Raw genomic sequence first — 11,273 nt, forward strand, 5'->3', positions numbered from 1 at the left:
CCAGGCTGGCCTTGAACTCAGAAATCCGCCTGCCTCTGCCTCCCAAGTGCTGGGATTAAAGGTGTGAACCACCACCGCCTGGCTATTTATCTTTCTATCTATCATCTATCATCTGTTTATCTATCACCTATCTATCTATCTATCTGTCTATCTATCTATCTATCTATCTATCTATCTATCTATCTATCTATCTACCTATTCATAAAAATGACAATCATGAAGCAGCAATGAAAGCAGTTTTATGGCTTGGGGTGGGTGGCCACAACATGAGGAACTATATTAAAAGGCCAAAGCTTTAGGAAGGTTGAGAAGCACTGAGAGGCAGATGAAGTATTTCAGCCAATTAATGACTAGTGAGGGAAAGACAGCCAATCTTTCCCAGGAATGAACCCCTAATTGGTTATCCAGTACCCTGTGGTCAGCTCTAAGCATGTACACATATAAGCAATACTCAATGGGTGCACAGGAATAAACTACATCTAAGAAGTAGGTAGCTGTATACAGCAATAGTTCACAATGGGTCACAGAAGAGCAAGATACTGAGAAATGCTCCATTACAGGACTTTTTTTAATACTAAGAACTGCTGTATGCCAAATGTGTTACTAAATTCTTTTGCCGCATAGGCCTATGAGGTAGTGTTATTGGAAGGCTGAAGCACAGCTCCCTTGAATAACCTACCTGATCACATTATTACTAAAAGACAAAGCCTTAGAAAGAGTGGCCAACCCAAGTCTGCAGCCTGAGCCCTTGGTGACAATAGTGTTTTAATTCTTATAGAGATTTCAGGAGGAAGAGTTTGATTTTCACTATATAGTTAAGAAAATTAAAATCAGTGTCTTTTCAAAAATCAAAAGATATCTCCACAGTGGAACAGGGATTAGAATTAACCCTACCCACTGATAATTTCTCAAATTGTTTTTGAGTAAGTTGTCAATGGCCTCAAGCAGCAAGTGTTGACAGATTTGTTAGACACAGTCAAGCTTGCAATTTTATATCACTAGAAACCTTAAGTTTCCATCTATGCAACACGGGGATTGCACACACCTGAAGGGAAGAGAGGAAGTCGTGCCACCTTTACCTCTTACCTCTTTCAGTGGATTTGACGACAAGTCCAATTTTTGTAAAGAAGTATTGCCAAGAAAATCAAGTTCTTCACTTTGTAGTCCAAGGATTTTATTTTTTGCTAAGAGCAGCTCTTGGAGGTTCTCCAGTTGGATCCCAGTTCCCAACTTTGTAGATGATAAACCATTATGAGACAAATCTAATTTGATTAGATTCTGAGAGTAAAGAATAGAGACATACACATTAGAGTCTTGACACCAGAAGCAACTCCCTCCAACGTGTGAGCTTTGGTAGGATCTCAAAGGGAAAACGACTGATCTCTCCTTGTTGTTTTGAAGGCATGATAATCTTTATTGTAATTAAATATACCATTGCTGTTAGAGTCTTTTCACCCATCCTTCCTCAATGTTTGTACCAGGAAGTCTTTCCTAGATGGGGCTGCATACACAAGACCAGGAAAGTGGTAATATCAAGAGCTATGTTACATGGAAGAGCAGAAATTTCTAGAGAACCCATCCCTAGATAAAGAAATACAAGTTACTAATGACTCCTGGGAGAAGAAATGTAGCCTGTCCTAGGGATGAGCCCCTTATTAGGTTATCCAATGCTGAGCAGTCAGCCTTGAAACTACAGACACACAAACAACAGCACAAGTAACAACAATAATCAAAGAAAAAGAAGCTATCCATCTTCCACAAGAGTTGTGGGGATCACAGAAGGAATTTGAGGGGAGCTGGGGAGCCGGGAGGGGCTTGAAGATAGAGTGGAGCGAGTAATATAACTATTTCAATTAGAAACTCGTTGTTACAAGGATTTAGTTTCCTCATAAGTCACCTTCTTTTAGCAAGTTTAAGGACTTGAGCTTATTATTTATGATCTAAGGACAACTGATCATTTACTTATTTATAATAAGCATTTATTGGCATTCTAAGAGATAGCAGTACTTAGGCTTAGTAAACATAATTGTAATGCATGGACCTTGGAAACTAGTTACAGAAGAAGAAGAAGATAGTCCTGTAAGAAAACACAATCCCTACAGCCAAGGCTCAGGGAACCTCTGGGAAGAGATCAGGAAAATCATAAAAGCCAGAGGAACAGGAAGTCTGCCTGTAAGTTTCAAATTTGGGCAAAAAGAAAACCTCTGGTAGGTTAGGGAAAAGTCCAATGGAATTTTTACCAAAGGAATAAGGCTTACTTTTATGCATTAAAAAGGAAAAATTGTATTTCTCTAGTAATTTCTCTGATCAGACTTTGAGACATTTGCATTGAAATACACACCGTGATTTAAGAAATCTCAGAGACTGACCAACATATCGCTTTACCAACCTTCTCAGCACACTTAAATTTGTACATTATGTCCTCGGCATCTGAGAAGGAACAGCACCCAATTATTTTGTTTGAGGCACAATAAGTAAATAAAGAAAATAACTGATTTACAGATGGCTTTGGTTTAAATGAAGCACTTAAAAGTTGCTGGTATTACTAGCTAACAACAAATGTTTTTCACATATTTAAAATTTTAAGCCAATTTTAAAAGGGAAAAAGCAGAAATCATTGGAAAGGTAATGTTCCAAGATTCCTGAAACTCCAAAGGGTAGGTAATATTTTAGTAAAACAGTCTGCTTTATCAACTTGTTTCATTTACTGAAGTGAGAACTTGAACTCATTGTGTTTCTTATTACTTCCCATTCTAAATTTAGCAGTACCATTTTGTGTCCCCTGGGGGACAGTCATATGCATGTCTGCTCATGATGTCTCTCTTTAAGTCCTGTTTCAAATGAGACCACGCAAGAGAAGATTTCTTCCTGTTCGAATTGACCTAAGACTGTAACAAACACAATGCCCATGTGTGTACAGGTGGACCCAGCAGTCATGATGGGGGGGTTGATCTGACTCTATCTTCTTGCTTTGATAGCTATGAAGACTTCCATGAGTAACTTGAAAACTTAATGTCAGGTAACTTTAGATAATATTTGCATTCCTTAGGACAAAATGAATATACTCCTCTTACCTTCTGGTTTTTGAAAGGGTTGCTTTTAATTTTGTGTATTGAGTTAGACATTAGATGGAGTTCTGTCAGGTTCGTGCAGAAGACGAAGGTTTTATCCGAAATCTGAGATAGCTCATTGTGTTGCAGGTTCAATACTTTCAACAAAGGGAGTATTTGGCATAGTTCTGGATCCAGTTTTGAAATGGAGTTAAATCCTGCATCCAAGATAGTAAGGTGGCTGTATCTTGTAAAATTGGTAGGTGGTAATCCTCTGAGTTGGTTGTGGGTAAGATTCAACACTGTTATATTAGAGGGAAGGTCACCAGGTATGTGTGTTAGCTTCAAATGGCTGCAGTCAGCTATGTTGTATCTCACAGTACATTGGTTTGTGGAAGACACCACAAGAATCCATAGGGACAAAAGTCCCCCAAAGGAGTATATTAGATAGGATGAACACCCTTTCATGATTCTGCCCTATAAAGAAAATATAAGAAGTAATGGGTATTACTATATCTTTTGGAGTATCCTTTTAAAATTTGTCACCCACATCTATATGAGATCTGTTGATAAGTTTTACGCCATACAAGTATGTAGCATTCAAATGATGCACCAAGTATAAATAATTCAAATAGCATCAATAAGAAGTGATCTGCATATTCTTCTTTCTCATTCTTCCTCCCACTATAAAGATAAGGAATTCAATCATGGCATTTCCTTATAACCATGGTTGTTTTATTTTATCTATTGTTATGATTACTATTTTTAAAGCCATCTACAAGTCAGTCAACTCTAGACAGAAATCTCCTCTTGAAATTTTTTTTTATCAACACATAGTAATTACACATACTTCTGGGACAGAATGACAATTTCAGTATGTGTATGATGCATAACAAGCACACCAGAGTGATTTTCATGTTCACCACTTTGAATACTTATCAATGTCTCTTGTTAAGAACATTCTCAAACCTTTTTACTAGCTACAATGAATTATTTTTAAGCATAGAAATCCAAGTCATTCCTCCATTTCAGCTGCACTCTTGCATTTGTCAGCCACCTTCTCTTCCTACACTCTTTTAACCTCCAGTAACCAATGATCTATAATTCTCAAAGTTCATCATTCACACAAGAACATGTGATGTTTGTTTTTCTTCATCTGATGTCTTTCACTGATCATGATGTCCCTCAGGCTCAGCCACATTGTTAATGATCTGAAGCACATTTTTTTTTACTATAAATGTTAGGAGTTTAACTATAACATTCTTTCATTTTCTTAAATACTTTTCTATAGTTATGCTTAGCATCATTTAATATAGTGTTGCATTCATGATTTAAAAGAATGTGTCTGAAACTGTATTTCTTGATCAGATGACTCCACAGAATTTCTCATTGCCTCACCTTGTGGCAGAGAAGACTCAAGCTTTTGTTTTGACCACACCTTTCCATTCTTACTTCCCTATAACTGTTAGCATAGGATTGGTTGACATTGCCAAGAGAGGAAATGTTAGGGATTTTCACCTGTGACTATGATTAAGCATCGAATCTTTATGTCTAGGTGAATTAGAAAAGCCTAAGGTTAAGAAATCTCATTCATAACTTTATGTTTGTAGCAGTCAATAGCCATTAAAGAATCAGCAGAACTTAGAGGGACACCAGGAAGAGTGTAGACCCTGCATTCTAAACATGGTGCTTCTGTGTTGTAGTTTTGGCAAATTTTCATTTCTCAGAGCTAGGTGAAATCCTCCAAAGGTAACTGAGGCTTAAAAGATGTAAATCAAGTTGATCTTTTAGTCCTCGGCAATGTGGTGTCAAAACCATTAATTGGCTGAAGTAAGAACATCATGAGTTTAGAGTGCATGGTTATGCTAAGTTCTGTCTTGTTATATTTCACTTTATAATGAAAAACCCAAATTTATCATGAGATACAGCTAAGTACTCTACAAGATGACAGTGGAAGAAACACTCGAGTGAGTGGAGCACTTGAAATATAAAGGACTTCATGAATGCTCTGGGAGAGCCCAAAGCTTCACATTTACTCACACTGGCTGAGCATGAATTGCATGTGGCTCACCTCACAGATTGTGACAATCTGCATTCTTCCTGGACAGTGACAAAGATCACTCCAGAGGCCAAATATTACTTTAAAAACCAAAAGGAAAGTTCTAGATTATGAGATGCCCTTAGGTCATTTTTAGGAGTATTTGGCTTAAGAATGAAAAGAAGTAAATTGAAGCATTTGCTTGTACATTACAGACAAAATCCATAGGATAGGTCTTTCAAAATTTGATCTTTGTATTTTTATCTTTGATAATTTCTCTTTCTCTCTCTTTTCTCTTTCTTTCTTTCTCCTTCTTTCTTCCTTTCTTCCTTCTTTCCTTCCTTTCTTCCTTTCTTCCTTTCTTTCTTTTTTTCTTTCCTTCCTTCTTTCTTTCTTTCTTTCTTTCTTTCTTTCTTTCTTTCTTTCTTTCTTTCTTTCTTTCACAGTTTCTCTTTGTAGCCCTGGCTCTCCTGGAACATACTGTGTAGACCAGGTTGGCCCCAAACTTACAGAGATCCATCTGCCTCTACCTCTAGAGTGCTGGGATGAAAGGCACAAGCCACCACTGCCCTGTTTATGTCTTCAATAATTTTAATATATAGGGTACACTTGAAATACAGACTTCTTTTTATTATTTTTATTAGCATATATTAATTGAACAAAGAATGGTCTTCATGATGATTTTTTTAATGCAAGAATACTAACCTCCAATACACACCATGGGGCTTAGCAACTGAAAGCACTTTCTGCTCTTGCAAAGGATCAGGGTTCAATTCCCAGCACCCACTTGGTCACTCACAATCATTTGTAACTCTGGGGAATCTGCATTCTATTCTGGCCTCCATGTGCATCAATGCATGTGCATAGTGTTCATACACACATGCAGGAAGACAACTCATAAAAATAAAAATAAATAAAAAATTACATTTTACACAAAAATCATGAAAACACCATTCTCCTGTCTCCTACTCATCAGAGTTGCTGATAGGTCTGAATCTCATCTCATCTCTCTTCCTTTACACAACATTTTGTTTCTTAATAGTTTCACTTCATGTCTTTCACTTATATTTCTCTTTTAATGTCTTTTCTTTAAATATGATAATGCAAAATTTCACAAGAGCATTTCAAGTTATGTCTCTCCTTCGAAATGTCCCTATCACTACCTATTTCAGTCTTAGAGTTCCTGTTCACCTCAACTTTTATAACGTCTTTTTCTATGATAATTTCCTCTCTTTCGATAGTCTCTCCTCTGGAATTACTTTCAAGAAGGCATTGGTCGTTCTGTATAATATGGTCCCCATCTTGAGTCTACATTTTCCTTCTTTCTATTTTATCCTCTTAGATATAAGTTTAGCTTTACACACCAGGCCAACCCTTGACTGGTGTTTATTTTATCAATTATATTTTAAAAGCAAGCAAAACAGTACACAAACCATAAATGAACAAGTTGTTGAATTTTGATAAATGATTGGGTCAGTGGACTCATGACTCAAATCAAGAAACATAGGACTCTAATGCTTTAAAAAAGTCCCCCTCCCACCCACCGCATCAATCTTTCATTCTTCCTAAACACAAACACTTTTAATTCTTACACACAAGGTTATCTAATCTCACACCACAGCGGTCCCCCATTAACACAGTTTCACTCTATGTTGGCAGTTACTATGGCAGCCATGATACAAAATATTACTATAGTACAATGATGAATGGAGGCAGAGAGAGAAAGAGAGAGAAGGAGAGAGAGAGAGAGGGAGAGAGGGAGAGAGAGTAACCATATAACTTTTACTAGATTGTAATATCAAAACTGGGCTTATTTCTGATTATCATTAGCCTCTTCGTATGTCTATTTATAAACTAAATTCCATCACAGGCATGTATGGACAGGTGAATCTGTATGTAGGGTTAGATACTCCTGATGCTCTCAGGCACTCACTGTGGTCTTAGAGCATCTCCATGGCTGAGGGGAAGTTTGCAAGATGTAGTCACATAGCATCACGACGCCCAGTGATCATACGTTATCTACTGATTTTTTTTCTATGCATGTGAGCCTATTATAAAGTTTGCATTACAAATCAGTTTGCAAAGTAGAGGCAGACAACTAATAAGTTTCCCTCACAGTACTGTTCTCACCTCTACCTACTTACCAGATTATGGGTGCAATCCCTGTATCATAGTCTACTCCTTACTTGGGTAACATCTCCCCCTCCTGGAAAGGCTGTAAATAGAAATTAGAATTACTAAGGACCAATGCATTTCCAAACTGTATCCCTGAATAACTGAAAGACAGTCCCAATCTGAAAACATACTTCATTGTGAGTGAAAAAAAACAAAAACAAAACAAAAACAAACAAACAAACAAACAAAAACTCCCACAAAATCCACTAAGTGCTAATGAAGCAGGCTGTGTGAAAAACAAGGTCATGAATGACTAGAATGTAAGGGAATTCAGAATGGTGACCACATACACAAACAGAGAGAGAGAGAGAAAGAGAGGGGGAGGGGGAGACAAGTCCTAAACAGCTTGTAAGGAGATCCTATCATCAATCATTTCCAATGGAAAGAGATCCTTCTTAATGAAAATCTTTTCATCAGTAACACGAGTTAATAAGTAACTTATAGTTAATAGTAAAGGAAAGCTTTCAAAACATTTAGATACGTGTCAACACCTAATCACATTATAAAGTCATTAGGCGAACTTATGACAACTTCCATATGTTGAAGGTTGACTGCTTTCTCCAAACTAGTCCATAATTTCTCGGCCTGGTTTCTGGCCTTGCTATACAACTTCCTGAACAGCCTGCCCTCCTCTTCTGCCGCCTTTCTTTATTCTGTAACAGAAAGTGACTGGCCAGTTCCTAGAAATGTCTGAGAATTCGTCCTTTCTCAAGAATATTGTCATGGAATACCAGATCTTCCTTTCTAGACCAGTAAATATAAAGGACTTTTTAACCTTCTGAGGTTTTTGAGTTGTTTTTTTTGTTTGTTTGTTTTTTGGTTTTTTTTTTTTTGTTTTTGTTTTTGCAAAGGTGCAATTTTTTAGAAAGCATTATCTTTTAATACTTTTTAATTAATTACCATATAATAGAATCCTTTTACTTACTCTTTGATGATTTTATACTGTATACTATACATACATACGTATTTTGATCTTGTTTACCCCTTGCGCCCCTCAGAGCCACCCTCACCCCCTCTTTAAAGCCCTTTACAAAGTCACTTTGGAAGCTTTCTTGAAGCATCTTTCCAAGAAGAGACGTCCGTAGAGGAAGTATTTTTTGTTGCTGTTGCTGTTGTTTTAATTGCTGCATAAAATTGGCATGTCATCATAGAAATCAGATTTTGTTGCTAAATTTGCCTTGGGAATTATGGTGCCTCCCCCTGCCCCCATGCCCCATACCTGCATCCTCCTCTGTCTTCCTCTGTTGCGTGATTTTGATTCAGGCAGTTTTATTTCCCAGATAGAGAACAGGTGTGTGAACCTCAAAAGCCAAGCACATTCTGGCTTGATTCAGCCTGAGATCCTGTATCCCCTTAGTTTTCATTCAGCCTTTTTTTTGTTTTTAAATCAGACATTTCCTTCCAGCCTGAAAGTGAAACTGAAGTTTAAAAAAGGAAAGAGGAGAAAGGCTAGCATAGTTAACTAAACACAGGTTATTTTCAGCGAAATAGTTAAATTGTTATTAAACTGTCACCCCTTTGTGGTTTCTTTTTAAGGACCTCCTGGAATTCATTGAAATGGTCACAAATCGACCTTTAGGGAGAAAAGTGTAAACAGAGGAACCCGTTGCTCCCTGTGAGCAGAACTCTGGAAGTCAGTAAGTTCCTGGCTTCAGAGTCAAGTCCTCTGCAGTGAGTTTCAGATCCTTGCAAACCTGGGTGATATGAGTAGTGCAAGGTCTGAGGTTGGGACTGCGACCCAGAGGGCCAGAGTGCAGGTGGGGGATCAGGCATAGTGGGAGGGGCCGACAGGGACCAGCCCTGTGGGAAACGGGACATGCCTAAACAAAGTGAAAGTTATTCGCTTACCTCGCTTTATTTTCTTTACAAAATGAGTAAAGTCGAACTTAATCTCTAAGTAAAAATGGCCATCCAGTTTTCCAGCAGGAAATGTTACGGACATCTCTGACACAGGAGGAGGTCCTGCCTCAAAAGCAACTATGAGGAAACTCCCAGAAACAACTAGAGGGGAAAATAACAGTGGGGGAAGGGTGGTGCGAGGGGAGAGGGAGGAGTTCCATTCAGCACTGAGTGTCTTGTCAGGCAGGCCCAGTTTTCTACAGAATCCACAAATAAGGCATCAGTAGCCATCAAATGTGTTTGGTCAGAGAAGAGCTCTGATTAACTCCTTCCTCCTCAATTAGCTTGGATGAGTCTAATTGGTTAAAGAAATGTAAGTGCAAGGGAATGAACTCAGTTTTCTTTTCATTACAGATGAGCAATGACATAGTTCAGCCAGGTTGATCTTTAGTAAAACACACACACACACACACACACACACACACACACACACACACACACACATACATGAGAAAAGTAATAAGACAAGAAGTGGAAGAACACCAGACCTGATCTCCTTGTCTTGAAGCCTAGAGAGGGAATGTCTGAGGGCTCACGGCAATGGCTCCTTTTGTTGACTATGGCTGAGGTGAAAGTGGAAAAGTGAATGGCACCAAACCAAAAGCAAGAAGTAACTTTGTATCCTAGTGTAAATTGCCCTTCCCTGCCTCTCTTATCACCTGTGGTTACCTGGCTCGAGGTTACACTCTTCTTTCAGTTTGTAATATCTTTAACTCAACACCATAAGCAAGCAGCTGTCCTCAGTAAATAATTGTTCTCTGTATTGATCCACCCGGATGCCAACAAAGTGTTGATAGTCTTGGCAAGATTTCACCTCTGTGGGTTCTTTGAGAACAGGTCAGGCTGCATTTTTTTAATACTTCTTCTGACACCATTCCACAGAAGAGCTTGCCAGACTCTGAGGGACCAGTCTCCTGACAGAGAATCAGCCATTTTGTGGTCCTCTCCGACACTGACTCTTGACTTGGATAGCTTTAACCAAGTGGATATCAGCATGAAGCGAAATTTGATTCTGAGTCCATTAGGAAGGCCTGATAAGTGCCTCTATAATTTAAGACTTGTCTTCTTGGAACACCAGTCTCTCTCAGGCTTCACTGGAATCTCAGGCTTCATTGCTGTGCAATCAGAAACCCAGATTAGCTGTGCAATGGATGTGGGGAGGGGAATATACACACCCACTGAGCACCTAGGAGACAGCTAACATCTACTCTTTGGATGCATGGGAGAAAATCCTCCAATCCACATTAACTTACTGCAGCTTCTTCAACAATAACCTTGAATGACCTTCTTCAACAAGTTCTGCCAACATTCCAGAAAACAAATTGCTACTGCTTTACTGTTTAGAAATGGAGTGATATGCTATGTAGTGCTAGACAAGTACAATATACTTCCTCTATAATCTATAATCTCTTATGCTTTGTAGTTCTTTACAGATATTAGGTTAACTATAATGTTAGTTAACTAGTAAGTGGCTTCAAATAAATAATTATTACTTTTTATTTTCAAGTATATATGTTTTGACAGCTCAGTCAGCCCTGGGGCAGAAGAGAGAAAAGGGGCAGGCAGGGGAAGCAGTGCCTGATGCCATGAGTCCTTGGTCCGGTCTCACAGCTGAAGTTATAATCCATTGCCCAGTTCTGCAAGACTAGGTGAAAGGAGGCAGTCCATGGTCTTAAGGCATTGTATTGTAGGAGAGAGAGAGAGAGAGAGAGAGAGAGAGAGAGAGAGAGAGAGAGAGAGGATAGGAAAGTAGAGACCGGCCATGGCCACATGGAGAGAAGGGGAAGGGGAGAAAGGGAACAAGAGACAGGAGGTGAGAGTATAGACAAGAAGCTAAGAGGTTGAGAGAGAGGGAGGGGTCAAACAGCTTCTTTTAGAGTGGACTGTGCTATCTTTCTGTTTCCAGGTAACTGTGGGGCAGGGCATATCTGGCTGTGGTCAATTGACTAGTGGTGGAGTCCAACCAGAATACTGGGAGCTTGGGGCATTGCCTAGCCACAGGATAATGGAGTGAGGGCTCGTGGTGTCAGCAACCTTATGTCTGGGGGTATAGCATATTATTCCATCCCTTGTAGAATTCTCTACTGGGTCTCCAGAGTAAGCCTCGCTCA

General features: G+C 38.8%; 1 protein-coding gene across 3 annotated transcripts in view; it reads right to left on the reverse strand.

The window, feature by feature from the left end:
* The window catches only part of Tlr3 (toll like receptor 3), a 13,687-nt gene extending 3,950 nt beyond the window's left edge, over nt 1-9,737 (reverse strand). For 2 of the 3 annotated variants that reach the window (XM_031339655.1, XM_031339653.1), the window contains exons 1-5: nt 9,112-9,249; nt 8,483-8,669; nt 7,233-7,303; nt 3,075-3,527; nt 1,087-1,278 (exon numbers count right to left, since the gene is read on the reverse strand). In XM_031339655.1, coding sequence (XP_031195515.1) covers nt 1,087-1,278; nt 3,075-3,518 — 636 coding nt within the window. In that variant the 5' untranslated portion in view covers nt 3,519-3,527; nt 7,233-7,303; nt 8,483-8,669; nt 9,112-9,249. Of the gene's footprint in view, nt 1-1,086; nt 1,279-3,074; nt 3,528-7,232; nt 7,304-8,482; nt 8,670-9,111; nt 9,250-9,650 lie in introns of those variants that run through there. The other variant, XM_031339654.1, reaches the window with a different exon arrangement.
* Between the last annotated feature and the right edge of the window lie 1,536 nt (nt 9,738-11,273).

The sequence above is a fragment of the Mastomys coucha genome, unplaced genomic scaffold (genome assembly GCF_008632895.1).
Source record: "Mastomys coucha isolate ucsf_1 unplaced genomic scaffold, UCSF_Mcou_1 pScaffold22, whole genome shotgun sequence".
NCBI lineage: Eukaryota > Metazoa > Chordata > Mammalia > Rodentia > Muridae > Mastomys > Mastomys coucha.